Below are 19,669 nucleotides of genomic sequence, written 5' to 3'. Positions count from 1 at the left end.
GGATATTCTGTACTATTTCAAATATATTACCGAGGACGGGTCCGAACGCGCTCTGGACCGTCTGCGTGGTTTTGTCTAAAAAAAAAAAAAAAAAAAAAAAAAGACAGTTTCAGACGGCATGCATCATTTAAAAACACTCATTTCTATCAAAACAGATTACTTAAATCACTTACCCTGAAAGCTGATGCGGTTTTCGCACTCTGCTCGAAGACAAGAAAACTTAATTAAACAACATGGTTTTCCAGGATTTTTTCCGCAAATTTATTCTATTTTATACCCATAGCTGGGGGTCCAGGCATCTTCACTCTTCACCGGTCGTAGTGGAAATGCTCGCTGACTCGTTCCCAGGGACGTAAGTGATAAGGAGCATTGTTTATTGTTCGGGCTCGGGGCAGCATCTCCGCTCAGCGGGTGTCCCGCGCCCCATGATCGATCGGCTAATATCTTAAAAGAAAACATCATCTGGCGTGAGTGATAAGGAGCATTGTTTATTGTTCTTCGGGTTCATCACCTCGGGGCAGCATCTCCGCTCAGCGGGTGTCCCGCCACACACACACACACACACACACACACACACACACACACACACACACACGCACACACACACGCACTCACACAGACACAGCGTCTGCAACAGGTTTTACAGCCGTGGGGTCATGTTTCCGCGAGCGGCTCTATGCGTGGGTATTTGACCGTCTTGCTGCAAAGACTTACAGCCGAGAGAGACGGGTATTTGTTCCCCTTCTTTAATTTACGAATTAAAAAACAGAAAAGGAAACGTAATAATTTAAGAATTAAAGATATTAAAGGGTCATTAAATAATAGACAGTGATTTATGTTTAATTATTTCAGAATTAGTTAATTCTTTAATACATTAAAAAGATCTAGGTATTTTTAATCGTTCTTTAATTCATGAAATAAAATGACATTAAAATATTAGACCCTGGGTGGGAGGGGAGGTATGGCTTGGAGGCGGTGCTTGGCCGGGGTTAGGGGAGGAGCTTGGGGGTGGGGCTAGGGGAGGAGCCAGGGGCGGAACTAGGGGAGGAGCCGGGGGCGGGGCTTAGGGGCGGGACATACTGACGTCATCGACTCTGATTGGATGTGACGTCATAAGGGGCGGGGGCTCGGAAGCGGGACTAGGGGCGGGGCTTAGGGGCGGGGCATAATGACGTCATCGATTATGATTGGCTGTGACGTCATAAGGGGCGGGGCTTGGAGGCGGGACTAGGGGAGGGGCTTAGGGGCGGGACATAGTGACGTCATCAATTCTGATTGGCTATGACGTCATAGAGGGGGCGGGGCTTAGTGACGTGGCCGATTTTGATTGGCAGCTGTCACTTTTTTGACGAAAGGTGGGTCAGTTTTCTCTCTCATGGCATTTTCTGAAATTTGTTACAGATGCTCTTTCGGGGCCTGACCGGGCAGGATAAGTTGGACATTCTGATTGGATCCCTGTGGGCTCCCCAGGACCCCCCAGAAGAGTAAACAACTTCAGGTGAATACATACAAATTAGAGGTGGGTGGATCGATCCTAATATCGACAATATCGATACCAACGCTGGTATTGATTTTGAGCGATCCTTGTGTAAAAGGTTCGATAATCAAGCTTTTTTTCTCTCCCGCACACACTGACTGCTGCGCACGCAGATTCATCAAAGTCTACTCTCTGTCTGTAAGAGCAGCGCTGCATTGCGCTGTGTCACACAACACGGAGCAGCGCACCCTTGTATTGTGGTTTGTCAGCCCTCTACCTCAGGAGATTTTGTTTTAAGTTGTGTTGTGATATTTTTTTAAACAAAAATGTTGATTGTGAGAATAAAGTATTTTGCTGTCACGTACAATGTTTGGTGAAATTCTATCCTAGGTCTTTTGGATCCTTTGGATCTATGAAGCTTAAATATGAAAAAGTATCGGTATGGGTATCGATATTGGCGATACTGGGCCTGTATTGAATTGGTATCGGACCAATACCAAAATTACTGGTATCGCCCACCTCTAATACAAATGACTATAACTTAATGCCACTTTACCTGTATGTGGACAAAATGACTTTCTTTGTTCAAAGGACTTCAGGGTCTTTAGACTCTTTTTTTTTTTTTTTTTTAATCAAATTAATTTATATTTAGTGCTATTCATGTATTTATTTTGTGATTTTGCGCTTCTTGGCGATGGCGGATGGTTCCACGTGGCAGCGTTTGGAACAAAATTACATGTTGATAGACAGACATCGGTACATGATTAACATGAGGAGGTGGGTTTGCATCTGGCACAGCTCAATCCAACCAACATCAACGACAGGAAATGGAAAGTTTATTCTTATTTTTAAAAACAGTGTGGCAGCAGAGCTCTCTGTATGACGTCATACGCTTTGGTTAAAATGGAGATGAGCGTTTCGCGGGCAGCCGCTCCGCAGCCAAACGGATACGATGAGACATGCTGGTTGCTATGGTGACGACAGTGCCATGACTCAGCAGACACACGCACGCGTGCTGAAGCATATGGGTTGCTATGGTAATGGGGCTGGTAGCCATGACACTGGTAAAGTGGTTGATTCAGAATAAAAATTTTAAAAAAGCAATGTCTGGATAATGAAACCAGTGAACTCTGAATAAAGACTGAGCTGTTGAAAGATAATATTAAACTCCGCTCCGCTGGGCTGCCACCTCATTACCTTCCAACAAGCCCCGACCATCCAGGGACACGTATCCAGGTCAAGTTACCCACACTAACACCTGACCGGAAATAATCAGCCTCCAAGTATGTATGTATGTACATATATATATATATATAGAGAGAGAGAGAGAGAGAGAGAGAGAGAGAGAGAGAGAGAGAGAGAGAGAGAGAGAGAGAGAGAGAGAGAGAGAGAGAGAGAGAGAGAGATTTGGGAAAGTGGAGATTGGTTTTGTGGAATTGTATTTTTTTTAAATGCTCAAGAGTTTACAGACATCTAAAGTTAAAAGGATATTATGCAGGTTACAGCATCATCTACTGGTGAATATATGCACATGCACACTTACGAGTATTCTGATATTGCTGAAATAGAGATGTGACTATAGATGTGGCTATAGAAAAAGTAGCAGAAACACATGAAGAACTTGCTAACAGATGATCCGGTCATTACCTGGTAAACTTTTAATCTGTGTGTTTTTTCCAATGCTGTTTACATATTTATGGAGTATGTTCATGTCCGACTTGGTTTCTAATCATGTTTTTTGCTTTCTGGTTTGTAACAAATGTGATAAGTGATCCGGACCGATTGTCATGGTAACAATCTGACATGGGAAAATATCAGACCGGAAATTAGCTAATCAGAGCGTGTGTAGCGTCACACCCACATTATATTATATTATATTGTATTATATTATATTATATAAGAATAACTCAACTCAGGGTGTGTTTTGATCCCCAAAATCAAATATAGATCTGTCTTATTTGTTGTGTGTTGGGGGTTTGGCTGGACATTTTGGTGTTCTTTTCTTTTCTTTGCTCTCCAGGCGGTATGCAAACTGATTTATTGTCTGTGGAGAAGGTGCTGGCAGAAGAGTCCTTCACCCTCATCAACGTGATGTACAGCACCTGTGGATGGTGCTCACGTGCAACCTTAAAGACTTTCAGCTGAAGCAGATAATGAGATGGCGTTCTGCATTTAAGCCATGTGTGATTCAAGCAGAATTGCCGGGAACTCGACCTTGTGATGTTCGTTTGTGAGACGCTGAGGACCGCGCCTGGGTTTGACACATCGTGCCTGTGAAGGAGGACGGGTGAGGGACACATGCTGTCAGCACACATCAGAGGTGATTTGATTGTCTGAATAATTGTTAACAGTAACTTGGTATTTTGTTATGCAGTATATGTGAACATTGATGAGAATTGTGCAGCTCGCTTCTCACTGCCGTGGCGTGCGGACTGATGATCCTCCACCTGTTGTGAGAAGCTGCTCATTTATATAAAGCTTAAATTCAGACCTGAATGTGTTGCTGATAGTGTGTGTGTGGGTGGGTGTGTCTTTGACCAGGTGGAATGTGGGCATGTCTTTAACCAGGTGAAGTGTGGGCGTGTCTTTGTTCAGGTGGAATGTGGGCATGTCTTTGACCAGGTGAAGTGTGGGTGTGTCTTTTTGTCAGATGGAATGTGGACATGTCTTTTACCAGGTGAAGTGTGGGCATGTCTTTGGTCAGATGGAATGTGGACATGTCTTTAACCAGGTAAAGTATGAGTGTGTCTTTGTTCAGGTGGAATGTGGGCATGTCTTTGACCAGGTAAAGTATGAGTGTGTCTTTGTTCAGGTGGAATGTGGGCATGTCTTTGACCAGGTAAAGTATGAGTGTGTCTTTGTTCAGGTGGAATGTGGACATGTCTTTGACCAGGTAAAGTATGAGTGTGTCTTTGTTCAGGTGGAATGTGGGCATGTCTTTGACCAGGTAAAGTATGAGTGTGTCTTTGTTCAGATGGAATGTGGGCATGTCTTTGACCAGGTGAAGTGTGGGCGTGTCTTTGGTCAGATGGAATGTGGACATGTCCTTAACCAGGTGAAGTGTGGGCATGTCTTTGTTAAGGTGGAATGTGGACATGTAGTTAACCAGGTGAAGTGTGGGCGTGCCTTTTAACCAGGTGATGTGTGGGCATACCTTTTGACCAGGTGATGTGTGGGCGTGCCTTTGGTCAGATGGAATGTGGATGTGTCTTCAACCAGGTGAAGTGTGGGCGTGTCTTTGTTAAGGTGGAATGTGGGTGTACCTTTGACCAGGTGAAGTGTGGGTGTGTCCTTGTTATTTTTGTTCTTTGACATTTTTGTGCATGAACGACATGCACATCCCCACATTCATATGAAATAAAATAATTCTGAATATCAGTTTTCTTCTTTTAAAAAAAGAGAACAACAAGATTTTATTAATTTGCCAGAATGTGAATATATTTCATTTGAGTTGAATATACATCCCACACACAATTAGTCTTAAAAATGCTCACAGCTTTGTTGTGTGTACAAGTCCTTTTATAAGTATGCGTCAAGTTCTGTCTTTACTGGAACTATTCGTATCAACACTCATTCATAAATGGTGTGTGCAAGCTAACAAAGAGAACTCACATTCACCAGAAACCATTTACCAAATGAACCTGAAGTCAGAGGCGTGTGCAAATTATCTGCTGTCATCCAAACCAAAGTTGTCAGTGAATAAATCAATATTTTAATGCATTAAAAGCAGTTTTAGACAGAAAAACTGACATAAATTGCACTCATTATCCTGTTTAACCTTACAAATCATTTTAATGACGTTAACCATTTAAAATACAATATTACTTTAATGTCCCCACAACAGGAATATTTGTAATTTGGAAGCCCACGTTGGTGAAGTCAGGTTAAAGCGGCAGACTCAGAAACAAGTCAGTTCTCACTCATCTTCAACTGCTTATTGGAGTTACTGGAGCATTTTGAGGAGAGATTTTTTGACTAAACACTCTGATATCTGTTTGTAAGATACCTGGTGATCAACCTTCTGAAAAGGTGTGTATAATATAACCCCTTTAAATCAAAGTTCAGTATTTTATTTTGAAAGGCCGGAGCGGATGTGGTGTTTGGAGTACGGGCGAATCTGTTCTACACTCTCCTTCGGGACTCCTGTCGGAGTAACTGGGATTCCTCTTATTTCTGTCGTTGTAACTGTTAACTCTCACGTAAACAGCGTGAAGTCTGTGATTCGCTCCTGGAGGTGTGAACGGGAAGACTGAAGTCTGGACAGCGTTATTTTAGTGAAGTAATCGGCCTTTTTTTTAATCTACAGGTTGCTCGCGGATTTGAGGCTAGCTTAGCGGCGTTAGCAGCGCTAGTTGCCGTTTTCTTGGAGTCTGGACTAAAAGTAGGCCGGATTCTGGACTCCGGACTGGACTTGGTGAAGCCGCCAAGTCCAAGTTTCTAACCGTCTCCTGGATGATTCAGACAGGATGTGGTGTTTTTTATCGGGCTGGCCGGCTGGACGTATCGGCTGAGTGGATTTTGGCTGAGAGACCATCACCTCGCCTTCTCTCTTTTTCACGTTGCTGATTTTTGACAATTTTTTTAATCTGCTGTTTTTGGAAGTTCTGTGAGCTGGACCTCCCCATGTCGGTGTGATATCCGTCCCTGCTGTCAATAAAAGGCCTCTTGATTTTTGGCAGCTGTATTCCAGAGATCTGTTTTTTTCTCTTGGGAGCAAAAACTTTGGAATTTTAGTTTTTCCGTGTGGAAGAATGGATTCGGGAATGGAGAAGGAATGCGGCGCTCTGGGAGGCCTGTTCCAGCTCATCATGAGCGACATGAAGGTAAATCCTTCATCACATCCACTTAAAACCACATTAAAACACATCAAATCCCTCAGAAAACATCCAGTCACCTGTTTTTTTTTTTTTTGTTTGTTTTGACAAACGTGTCTCCAAACGCTGTTTTACTTTGACACTTTCTTTGAAACATTCTAACACTTTCTTTATTTTAATATCCACGTTTCAGACACTATGAAAGTCTTTTATTCATTTCAATCCAGTCTGCCTGTGGTGCGGAAATGTCTAAACACAATTTTAAAGCGTGCTTTAAAAAAACTGTAAATTATTTCAAACCCGCGTAGAATCGTTTTAAATCTAATTTAGAGTGGTTTAACTGTCTTTAGGTCTGGACCTTCTGTTTGTCCGGTTCTTGGGGTCATTGTCCGTCAGCACTGACAGGACGTGGGAGTTGGACCTTATCGGAATTCCGATACTGCGCAAGACATCCACAAGTGCTCAAAGCTGTTGCACAATTCTGGGGTTGGCAGCTGGCAAATTCAGAAGCTGCCTGTGTTTATATTTCAAACTGTCCAAATATTAGACCCTTTTTTGTGCATTTCATAGGAATTAAACTCTTAAGTCATTGAAGAGATGGATTTATAAGGTTATAAACATTCTTCCAAAAGTGCTGGCCAGGTTTGGAAGCACATATTGTGTGGAGCAATAATATAGGTTTCAGTGGAGTTTAAGTCTGGTTTGTATGCCTGTGTAAAGCCTCTGGATGTGTGGAAGAACAGCTGGATGTGCTGGAGGTTCAGTTCATAGTGAAGTCACCCCACTGCGAACTCGCCCCAGTTGAAGTCACCCCACTCTAGTAACACAATATTTAAATTCTTATGTTCACGTAATACATTATTTATACACACCGGTGGCATAATACACTGTTCTTACTTAAGTTTTGTTATTGAGATGATGTTTTAAGGTCGGGGAATGTAATTGTCAGGTAAAAAGCCCATTGATGGGAGAAGCAGGGCACATTGCCCAGTTCTATACGTCACACTGGCAAGGTCCCAAATATTAAACTAGTCATTCTTAATTGTTTAAAAAAAAAAAGTATAGATACCTGTAAGACTCAGTGTGAGTCTGAGGGAAACACAGAAGAAAGAGTGGACTTCTGCTGTTTGTCAGTGTAGCCAGGGACAGAGCTGTGACTCGCCTGGTCTGAGAGCCCCTCACACTGGGTAGAGAGAGACAGCAGCCGGCCACCGGGTCCGTGTGTTTTTTAAAAATACACAAACACACTGCTTCGCTTTAAATGTACAGTAAGTCTATTTCAGATGATCAGCGTGGACCATCTTTCTCTTAAAAGACTTTATTTTACTCTATGTGTCACTTTGGAAAGCGGTAGCTATCGTTGCTATTTGATTAGCTGTTATGCTTCAGTCTTCTTCTGTTCTTTTTTCCTGCGGCCGTTGCAGCGCCACACACAGGCCTGGCATATGTACTACAACGTTAAATGAAGCTTCGAGGCACAGAATTTGCCTCAAACATTTTTTGTAATCAAATTATTCGAGTTACTCGATTAATCGTTTCAGCCCTAATCTTGTGGTCTTCTTATAAAATGTTCAGATGGGAGGTGTAGTCATTCCTGCTGACGTGGTACTTGACAGTGTCTTCAGTTGGAAAGAAGCTTCTCTACCTTTGTTTTGTTGTCCTGTTATAAATATCAGTGTAGCTGTATCCCTCGGTTAGATCAGCCTCTTTGTCAACACTTTCCTCAGCTTTAGAGGATGACGTGAGTCCACTTAGACAGCACCCCCCCACCCCCAGGAACAGTACGTTTTGAGAGTAGATGGGGGTGGCCTTGGATGTACAAGCCAAAAACTGCAGACGATGGTCTCATATTTTTTCCTGCTGTGTAGCAGGTTGTTGTATCAGTTTGTATTCAGTATAAATGTCCACAGCTTGTCATTGCTACCAACATGAATTTTATCTCTGTTACAGTGACTGTTTTATCATCCAGCCCTTTTATTTTTCTGAAGATCAAATGTAACACCTGTTTTTCTATCTTTGTTTCCTGGTTGTTTTCATGGATGCCTCTTCCTTTCCTCTCTAAGTGACCTGATCGGCTGGCACTGTACGGCCTCTGACCTCTGTCAGTCCAGAAGCATCACACTTAAGTTCAGGACACTTATCTTATTTTGAATTAGCCTTGAACTCTTCAGGCGATTGTTGTGCATTGTTTGTCTGTCCTAACTGACATGTGGTTGACAGGACTTATCAGACGCTGTGTCGTCACTGTACCATGACATTCTTACTTCAAAACAAAAAGATCTTATACTCGCTGACACAGCCACAAGAGATATACTTCAGACTTTTATTTTTGTCCTAACAGATGGGAGGGGAGGAGGTTATGGGACTGACACTGTTTACTTAGAGCAGCATGTCCAACAGTTTTTTTAAAGGTTAATGTCAGATTTGGGGAAAAAATTCCATCCATCTTCAAGTGTTGTTTATCTTTGAAAGCTCTTGACAGGGCTGGTATGATTTGAATCAGGTGATTTAAATTGCTGTAAAAAAAAAAATCTAAAAATCATCAAATTATTTTTTTTAGAAATCAGTACTTTAAACATCACAGAAATATGGAATCAGCACCATTAATTAATGGTACTTGTACATGTTGTATCTGCACCTTTATGTTTTAAGAGCCAAAATCTGTAACTTTCAAATGGGTGGTGATATATCATGTTTCAGTAGGCCACTGAAGTTTTTTTTAAGGGAAGATATATTGTCCAAACGGACAGAAATTACGCTTTTTATCCAAAAATCCCTTTGGGAGGAAAATTATGGCCCTTTTTAGGGTTGGGGTTAAAGGGGCCAAAACAGTGACATAGTCAAAATGTGGATTTTGACCTTTTGAATATGTTTATGTGCCCTAAGTAATTCTCATTGATCTTATGGTATATGAATGTATGGATGGAGTTCTCCCATTTAGCGTTATATTTTTCAAGGCTAAATGAGGGTGCCGCCTATAGGTGGTGCTTCAAGTCACAACTTTTGGCATTTTGGGCTACATTTATATTTATATAAGCCTTGCTCATTTATGCATATTTGAATACACTGGGACAAGTTCTTTCCAAAGTTGCATAAATGGCAGTGGCTTAGTTAGGGCGCTTTTGCATAGGTGGCGCTCTTTATGTTAAGAAGGCGATATTTGGCGATTTTCATTTGGCCATATTTCGGTGTGCCCCCTATGGATTTCAGTGAAACTTGTTTTATGTTTCTCTATATCTCTGCTATTCGGGATAAAGATATTTGCCTCATTAACCTTCCTTGTCTATTTATTTATTGATTTTTTTTTTTTTTTTTTTTTTTTAAACCAGCCCTGGCTCTTGACAATCAAGCAAATTCGTGGGAATTTTTATTGGAATTCCAATGATTTCCTCAAAGGACAAAATGTTCCAATAGTTCACATCTATTTTCCACGTTGAAACCAATTTAAAAGCTTTTCAAAAAAGACTGAAAGTTGAAAGCTCAAAATAGCTCCCAGATTGTTGTCTTTTTGATGCAGTATGGCAGCATGCAATCTGGCAACATTGTTAATCTCCAGCCATGAGCGATTGGCTAGGGCTGATTGAAGTCATAGCCTTGATCCAATGAAAGCGTGTCTTAGATGAATGTGGTGCTACAGTTATTCATGGTGTGCTCAACAGTTGCGGCACATGCGAGCGAGAAGAAAAATCTTCTTTACCCTAAATTTGTGTGGAATTTGGATGATGAGTGTTAAATGAAGGATGGCATGTAGACCCGTCAGACAAATCGGATGTAAAGCTATCAATGCAAGCTGTCGGGATAAGTGGAACTGGAAATTTAGACTGCACTCTTGTATGTGACCAAGAAAAACAAGGATAAGAAGAAACTGAGACAATCTCATTTCTTTCTCGTAACAGGAAATCCTCACAAAAGTGACTCACGATGTGGACAGCCTAAGGCACACCTGTGCACTAATCATGGTGTCTAATCAGCATCTTGGTATGACTTAGACTTAGACAACTTTATTCATCCCACCAGGGGCAATTAATTTCAGCAGCCTGCATACCGGCACATCACAAAACAAAACAAAACAACAACAAAAAAATGGCACACCTATGAGGTGGGATGGATTATCTCAGCAAAGGAGAAGTGCTCACTATCACAGATTTAGACTGGTTTGTGAACAATATTTGAGGGAAATGGTGATATTGTGTATGTGGAAAAAGTTTTAGATCTTTGTGTTCATCTCATACAAAATGGGAGCAAAACCAAAAGTGTTGCATTTATATTTTTGTTGAGTGTATTTTCTGTTGTGTTATTTATCAGGTTCTTTTTTCTCTTTCTCTAAAATTGTATTGTAGCATTATTAATTATTACTATTACTGTTGTTGCTATTATTATTATTAATATATAAACAAAAATAAATAAAAAAATATTACAATTTGTAATACATTTGACTCTTTTATGACAACAAATGCTGAGCCATTAATTATTATACAGAAAACAAATGCAAACAAACGTGCTGAGATGCGAACAGCTTAATGCAAACTTTAAGACATGCTAACGCGTGAGCATCGGTCCCGTTTTTCAGTTATAAAATGCATCTATCAACTGTTTCAGAACATTTTACACAATGTCCAAACTTCATTGGAATTGGAGTTGTGATCTCTCCACCTAGTCCTGGGTCTTGCAAATCATTGTATTCTGTTTTTCCATCCATCCATCCATTTTCTTCCGCTTTATCCGGAGTCGGGTCGCGGGGGCAGCAGCTCAAGCAAAGCCGCCCAGACCTCCCGATCCACACACACCTCCCCCAGCTCCTCCGGGGGAACCCCAAGGCGTTCCCAAGCCAGCCGAGAGATGTAATCCTTCCAGCTTGTCCTGGGTCTTCCCCGGGGCCTCCTCCCAATGGGACGTGCCCGGAACGTGTTTTTATGACTGCAAATCTCTTCAAAATAAGGTAAATAATAATAAAAACTAGGACTGCAAGCAGTCATATACAGGCCCTCGTTCCGCGCGACCGCCTTCCCAGGCCAGTGGGTGCCCTTGTGACCACATGTGGGCATGTGCATGCAGGATCAACCACTCATCACACAGTTAAAATTTTAAACAAATCATACAATGCATCAAGGAGTTATGACATGTTGATTGTTCATCCACTAGGGGGCACTCAGTGTACAAACAGAGGGGCTGGGTGTGTTCAGGAGCCAACCGTCATCATACATGTGAAGTTTCAAGTCAATCAGACAAAGCATGAAGGAGTTATCATGACTTGATGTTCCATGGCAAAGGGTCAAAATGGCGGCACCATAGCAGCCACACCCTTCAACATAGAGAAAAGCTTTCGATAACTTTTGGTCAGTGTCATCTCTGGATGCTGTCAAAGAAATTTGAAGTGCATTGGACAATATCCCTAGGAGGAGTTCGTGGAAATCATTGCATAATGAGAAGAAAATTCAAAATGGCCGACTTCCTGTTTGGAGTAGAGTGATGGTGCAAGAGACTTTTTTTGTACGTCTATGCAAGTCACACATGTGTACCAATTTTCATCTCCCTACTCCAAAAAACCCCTATGGGGAGGGTTTTTTTGAAATTTTCAAGGGGGCGCTATTGAGGCACTTTGCTCCGCCCATGGGTGAGGCCGCTATGAATTGTAAGAGGTTGTCATGCTTGACCTGTGTATCAATTTTCATGATGATGTGACAAAATTAAAGCCGTCAAAAGGAAGAACGTAATTTCATGGCGAATGGGCAATATTCGGTACGCCACCACACAGAAGCCGTTACTCGTAAGTTCACGGCGATCATCGCCTACCTTCACCAACTTGTTCTGCATGTTTTAGAAGTGGAAGGAAGTTGATGGTGTTAAGTATGTGACATCAGTGCTTGTTTAAGTATAATGTTCCATGGCGAAGGGTCAAAATGGCGGCGCCATAGCGGCCACACCCTTCGACATAAAGAAAAGCTTTCGATAACTTTTGGTCAGTATCGGCTGTGGGTGATGTGGAAGAAATTTGAAGTGCATTGGACAAAATCCCTAGGAGGAGTTCGTTCAAATACAACATGTGGAAATCACGCCAAAATGAGAAGAAAATTCAAAATGGCCGACTTCCTGTTTGGAGTAGACCCATGGTGCAAGAGACTTTTTTGTACATCTATGCAAGTCACACATGTGTACCAATTTTCATCTCCCAACTCCAAAAAAACCCCTATGTGGAGGTGTTTTTGAATGTTTCAAGGGGGCGCTATTGAGGCATTTTGCCCCGCCCATGGGCGACGCACCTATGAATTGTAAGAGGTCGTCGTGCTCGACCTGTGTATCAATTTTCATGATGATGTGACAAAATTAAAGCCGTCAAAAGGAAGAACGTAATTTCATGGCGAATGGGCAATATTCGGTACGCTCGCGATTTTTCTGCGACCATGTGCGACGCCCCCAAAATATCGAATTTCGGATCCGGCCGGACGACTTTGGAAAGTTTGGTGAGTTTTTGAGCATGGGAAAAGGCCGAAATTTCGATTTCAAGAGTGAGAATAATAATAATAATAATGATAATAATAATAATAATAAATAATAATAATAATAAATGGTAAATGGACTGCATTTATATAGCGCTTTTCCATCTGCATCAGACGCTCAAAGCGCTTTACAATTATGCCTCACAGTCACCCCGATGTCACCCCGATAATAATAAACAGCACAATTACAATAGGGTCCTCGTAGGATGTTGCCTACTCGGGCCCTAATAATAAACAGCGCGATTACAATAGGGTCCTCGTAGGACGTTGCCTACTCGGGCCCTAATAATAATAATAATAATAATAATAATAATAAACAGCGCAATTACAATAGGGTCCTCGTAGGACGTTGCCTACTCGGGCCCTAATAATAATAATAATAATAATAAACAGCGCAATTACAATAGGGTCCTCATAGGACGTTGCCTACTTGGGCCCTAATAATAATAATAATATGTGCCCCCTACAGTGGCCTGCATATGACCACATGCAGTAGGGAGAATTAACAAACTGGTCAACCTCTGTATATGTAACTGACAACAAAAGTCCAAATACCTCCCCATGAAGACTGTGGATCAGAATTATTTGACTTGATATGCGTTTCCAGATGGTGTTCTACTGTTGCGGGAGGTTTCACTGAAATCCAACACATGGTTAGGTTGGAGTTGAACATTCTTCGACAGACAAAGTGAATCCAAACTCTCAAATCACCCCAATTTGTGTTCACGGGGGCATCAAAATTAAAAAGTCATCAGAGTTCAGCTAAGTGTGAATAAGAAATAAATACACCACAGCAGCACCACAAAAACAATGCATGACTGGAACTTAACAACTCATGGGTTTTTTTTTTCTTTCGTTTGTTTTTTTTTTTAGGTTCCAACATAATTACAGTTCTGACACACACGCACACAAAAAAACTTATTTTCAGTGGTAGTCTTCCAAATGTGATGTAGACCTTGGAGAAAGTAGGTCATTTAAAATAAATAACAGTTGCAGAGAAAATACATCTGAACATTTTGGGTGTTGTTTGGATCATCTGGAAAACTTATACCCCTGTCACGCATAGCCAGAATCAGGCAGAGTGGCGTCGGACTTATGAATTGGCGCACATCTGAAAGGTGTCGGATTTCAGTTCCAAAACCTTCTGACAGCCATCTGCGGAAGTGGACACAGTTGGTCAAAATTTGACGGAACCTTGAGATAGATCTGGCACGGTATGCCTGCTGTATGACCTGCACGTGCCTGTATAATCATGTCCATCTCCCTCCCCCTTCCCCCAGAGCACAAGTGATCTGTTGAAATGTATGTGTCAGCTTCATCATGGTAATAATTATGAATTATTATCATGTACAGTGAATGTGAACAGCGGCTATCAAACTGAAAGCTCCTGAACAGGCTGTTATATCCACAGTAGACGTTACAGTACAGATATTTGTCCATTCCATCCCATGGGGGACATAAATAATGTGAACTATTATCTCCATCATAAAACAGGCAGCTGCCCCTCACCGTGGTGCGCAGTAACGTGTCATTGCGCATGTCAGGCTCAGAGCTGAATAGGGATGGGTATTGATAAGATTTTATTGATATCGATGCCATTAGCGATTCTGCTTATCGATCTGATTCCTTATCGATTCCCTTATCAATACCTCTTGTGAATTTTCTATGTACTAAAAGTAGGCTTTACAAGTTTTCTATGTCAACAACATTTTATTGAGTCTTAAAGTAAATAAATATGAAATTGGTCACTGTATCCTTGATCTCTGGACATAAATAAAAATAAACAAAATCTGTAGTTTTTGTCAAAGACATTTTGGCATGAATGTCTCTCTGTACCTCTGAGCTGAGCTCAGCCGGCTGATGCACATCAGTGCAGGACGTCTCATTTTGGGAAAAAAAAACAACAACATTTTGATCGTTGCAGTTTGTATGTATTATATCATTTGGAAAGAGGTGTCATTTGACAGCGTTTCCCTTTGAACTCCGACTGGACTCTATCGTTCGAACTTGACTGGGCAGAGAGCCGCGCAGCGAAAGACTGGGAAAGGTGATGAATGCTCAAAGAACACCTGTTTGGAACATTCCACAGGTGACCAGGTTAATTGGAAACAGGCGAGTGTCATGATTAGGTATAAAAGGAGCATCCCCAAAAGGCTGAGCTGTTCACAAGCAAAGATGGGGCAAGGATCACCACTTTGTGAACAGCTGTGTGAAAAAATAGTCCAACAGTTTAAGAACAATGTTTCTCAACGTTCCGTTACAATGAATTTAGGGTTTCCATCATCTACAGTCCATAATATAATCAGAAGATTCAGAGAATCTGGAGAACTTTCTACACATAAGTGGCAAGGCCGCAAAACCAACATTGAATGCCTGTGACCTTCCATCCCTCAGGTGGCACTGTATTAAAAACTGACATTGTGTAAAGGATCTTGCCACGTGGGCTCAGGAACACTTCAGAAAACCATTGTTGGTTAGCAGAGTTCTTCACTACATCTACAAGTGCAAGTTTAAACTCTACCATGCAAAGCGAAAGCCATACATCAACAACATCCAGAAACGCCGTCGCCTTCTCTGGGCCAGAGCTCATTTGAAATGGACAGACGCAAAGTGGAAAAGTGTGCTGTGGTCTGATGAGTCCACATTTCAAATTGTTTTTGAAACTCATGGATGTCGTGTTCTCTGGACAAAAGAGGAAAAAGACCATCCAGATTGTTACCAGCGCAAAGTTCAAAAGCCAGCATCTGTGGGCACTAACACACCCCATACCATCACAGATGTGTAAGTTGCCCATGTCATGGGCAACTTACACATCTGTAATGGCACCGTCAATGCTGAAAGTTACATCCAGGTTTTGGAGCAACACATGCTGCCATCCAAGCAACATCTTTTTCAGGGATGTCCCTTCTTATTTCAGCAAGACAATGCCAAGCCACATTCTGCACGTGTTACAACAGTGTGGCTTCGTAGTAAAAGAGTGCGGGTACAAGACTGGCCTGCCTGCAGTCCAGACCTGTTGCCCATTTAAGATGTGTGGCCCATTATGAAGTGCAAAATACGACAACGGAGACCCCGGACTGTTGAACAACTGAAGTCATACATCAAGCAAGAATGGGAAAGATTTCCACCTACAAAGCTTCAACAGTTAGTGTCCTCAGTTCCCAAACGCTAATTGAGTGTTGTTAGAAGGAAAGGTGATGTAACACAGTGGTAAACATACCACTGTCCCAGCTTTTTTGAAAGGCATCCATTTCAAAATGAGCAAATATTTGCACACAAACAATAAAGTTTATCAGTTTGAACATTAAATATCTTGTCTTTGTGGTGTATTCAATTGAATATAGGTTGAAAAGGATTTGCAAATCATTGTATTCTGTTTTTATTTATGTTTTACACAACATCCCAACTTCATTGGAATTGGGGTTGTACATCCAATAAGTGTAAACTACATTGGACAAACTAAGTAACAGATAATAATAAATCCATACTTTGCAACATGTCAAGGTGCCCGTTGGCTTAGTGGTTCACACTTTCGCTTCAGAGCAAGAAGGTCATAGGATTGTTTCCTGCCTGGTCCTTTCTGTGGGGTCTGGTCCTGTGTCCTTGCATCTGTGTGGATTTCTTTTGGGCACTACGGGTTTCTTCCTTGCCCAAGGGCCCTTCCTTAATCCCCTAGTTGCTCCCGGTATGTAGTGAGCGCCTTGCATGGCAACACCCTGACATCAGTGCGTGAGTGTGTCTGTGTGAATGGGTGAATTTGAGGCATAACTGTAAACTGCTTTGAGATTCTGATGCAGATGGAAAAGTGCTATATAAATGCAGTCCGTTTGCCATTTACCACTATCAGCAACATGCTTATTTAGGGTCTTTTCCTTTCTCTAGCTCTGATCAAGGTAGAGTCTCTACATCTGGAGTTTGTGTCCGGGCGCCGGACCATGGCTGCCCACTTCTCCCAGTGGTTGGATTGTGTCTGCCTGTAGTTAGGATGGTTAAATGCAGAGGACAAATTTTGTTCTATGTATTAACACAACCGCTGATTTTTCTTCACCTAAAGCAGCACACAGCAGTCACTCAGAATATTGTTGTGCTGCTTCAGGTTTCATAGGGCTTCGGAATCTTCAATATTTCAAAGTTCCATGTGATGGTCTTTAAACATTCGATCCCCATCGTCACATTTGTGCCTTTTGATTCTCTGATTTGTCCAGCCACAGACAATAAGGTAGTAAGACATCGCTGACTGCTAGCCGTACTAACTGCTTCACAGTCCACACCCCAGCTGTCCCCTTGATATCGCTAACCTGATGTATTTTCCTTTCCAAGCTTCCACAGTCACATTTTTGCAAATCAAATAAACTTGCGTGTCTTTCTTGTAGGTGTGTGTTTTCCCCTCCTGCGGTAGAGAGAATTCAGGTGTTTCATCACAAGAGAATATTTGTAGTTGTGCTTGAACACAGCAGCACAATGTTTGTGGCAGTAAATTTGAGAAGTGTCCAATTATAAAAGGTCAAAATTCACTTATTTTTCTGTCGGGGACACAAACCTCAGAATGGAAAACTACAAAGGGAAAACCAGGATGTGCTGAGCTGATTGCGAAGTCACGTATAACAGGGATAAGGTTTGCGTCCTTTTGTTCTGATCCAGATGGACCTGCCTTTTTGACTAGAAGGCCGTTCTGCTGACCTTTTTTTGTGTGAAATTAGACACAAAATCACTTTGGATGGGACATGATGGAACATGTAGACGTCTTGTGGTGAGAGCAGTGAGCAGTGCGTGAGTCACTTCTGCTGTGAGATAAGATGTTACGGTGGATTTGTGTCAGAATCGGAGCGTGTGCCATCATATCCTGACACTTTACCAACATGGAAGAAAGCCAGCAGGGACTTATGCCATCTGAAACAGCCACACGGTGGTCATTTCTAATTAATCACAGCTGCTGTTCAGATCGATTTTTCCTCAGTGCTTCATCACACGCTGGGAAAGAGCTCAGTGTTCACTAAATGTGACAGCAGAGTTCTGCTGAATTTTAACTCTGAATATCGAGGTCACTTTCTGTTAAGAAAAACAAATTGCCTGATTGTAGCGCCTTAAGCCTCTGGTGGAATGTGGAAGTGTGCGAAGCGTTTCGTCAAGGATCGACTGACTACATTTAAGTTTATTTGTGTCTGTAATGGGGCTGTTCCATCGAGTGCCGTTCCATCCCGCTTAATCCAAAATAGCAAATCGGGGTGCATTTCAAAGCGTCATAGCAACTTCTTGATCAATCTTAGTCCATCTTGAACAAACTTGTATTCAATTTGTCATCAGTTCATTGATACAATAGATAGATAGACCTTGGTTCCTGCCTGGAATATATTAAAATGCCACAGTTATTCACAAAAGTTCCTACACTGTAGTTACGCTGCTCTTACTCACTGGAAGGATGGCAGTTTTACCACCTACTCATTTATTACAGATGTTATATGTTAAAGTTATGGAATTGCTCGTAGCCAGAAGCAGGCCAGCAACATTGACGAAGTTTCAGTTGAGTCTGTCTCAGTGTTTAGCAAGCATGTGGGAATTCAGCAGATTAAAAAAAAGGAATTCAGCAGATTTGCAGATTTCAAGGGATCGCTTGGATCGCTTGTCCAGAAGGCAGCATAGGAATTTCACATCGGCCATGACGGCCCTACACTGTGAGCATAATGTCCTCAAAAATTACTGTGCGCCTACAACCACTGTGACCTTTGTGTTCCAAGTCCAATTTTCATCTACTTTCATATTATTTTGTTTGTGAACTTTTGTCAACGTTACATTAGTAGCACTGAGCAATCTTTGGAAGTTTTAGAAGTGCTTGCTTTGAAGAACACTCAAAGCTACTCACAGGAGTTCAGAACAAGCTAGCTATGGATTAACTAATCTACCATACAAGAGTATGGATTGATGTTTTAAATGTATATGACCTATCAGAGTTCTCGCCAGGATTTTTTTCACAGCATAGGGGGGAACTTGAGCATTAAAGGCACGAGTATTGCAAGATGGTCTGGGGGCATCCCCATGGCCCCAGAAAATTTGGAAATTTATAACTCACTATTTCCTGCATTTTGAGGACCACTTTGTTTGCTAAAAAACAAAACAAAAAAAAAAACAGAAAAGCCCCCTATGCTGGTTAAATCACAGCATAGGGGCCCCCTATGCTCTACTGTGCTTGCAAGAACCCTGCCTGTAAAATATGAATTTATGACACATGTAGGAAGTTAAATCTTTTCCTCCCAGGCAAAATTCTCTTTTTTTTTTTTTTTTTTTACATATTTTACAAACTTCACGTCTTGACAGTAGCAAGGCTCCCATTTTGACTTAAATGGGAATTGGTCGGTAATTCATGCAGATACAGTTTGTCCACAGTAGGTTCTGTGATGAATGATATGTGCGCAACATAATCATCGGTCTTATCAGACGGTTTTACCCTGCAGCAAAGTACAGAAGAGTTGGGAGGGAGAGGATTTTAAATGACCAGAAAATGTAAGAGAACTTTATTGTCATTACACGTATATACAAAAACGAAACGTGTCCTCTGCATTTAACCCATCCTAATTACAGTTAGACACAATCTAATCACTGGTTGCAGTGGGCAGCCACAGTCTGGTGCCCGGTGACCAACTCCAGATGTAGAGACGCTGCCTTGGTCAGGGGCGGAGAACGGAGCTAAATAAGCATGTTATTTTATTTTATTTTTTTGATTGTGGGAGGAAACCGGAGTGCCCGGAGGAAACCCACACAGACACGGGGAGGCTGGGAAACGATCCCACAACCTTCTCGCTGTGCGTCACCAGTGCTAACCACTAATCCACTGTGCCGCTCCTCCTGGAGGATCCAGGAGTTTCTTGTTTTCCTCTTTTCCCACC

General features: G+C 41.8%; 1 protein-coding gene across 3 annotated transcripts in view; it reads left to right on the top strand.

Moving 5' to 3' along the window:
* Positions 1-19,669, top strand: part of mtss1 (MTSS I-BAR domain containing 1) — a 92,057-nt gene that overhangs the window by 7,845 nt on the left and 64,543 nt on the right. For 2 of the 3 annotated variants that reach the window (XM_034165993.1, XM_034165994.1), the window contains exon 1: positions 6,229-6,300. In XM_034165993.1, coding sequence (XP_034021884.1) covers positions 6,229-6,300 — 72 coding nt within the window. Of the gene's footprint in view, positions 1-5,757; positions 6,301-19,669 lie in introns of those variants that run through there. The other variant, XM_034165992.1, reaches the window with a different exon arrangement.

The sequence above is a fragment of the Thalassophryne amazonica genome, chromosome 3 (genome assembly GCF_902500255.1).
Source record: "Thalassophryne amazonica chromosome 3, fThaAma1.1, whole genome shotgun sequence".
Taxonomy (NCBI): Eukaryota; Metazoa; Chordata; class Actinopteri; order Batrachoidiformes; family Batrachoididae; genus Thalassophryne; species Thalassophryne amazonica.
This window is presented reverse-complemented; position numbering and strand designations above follow the sequence as displayed.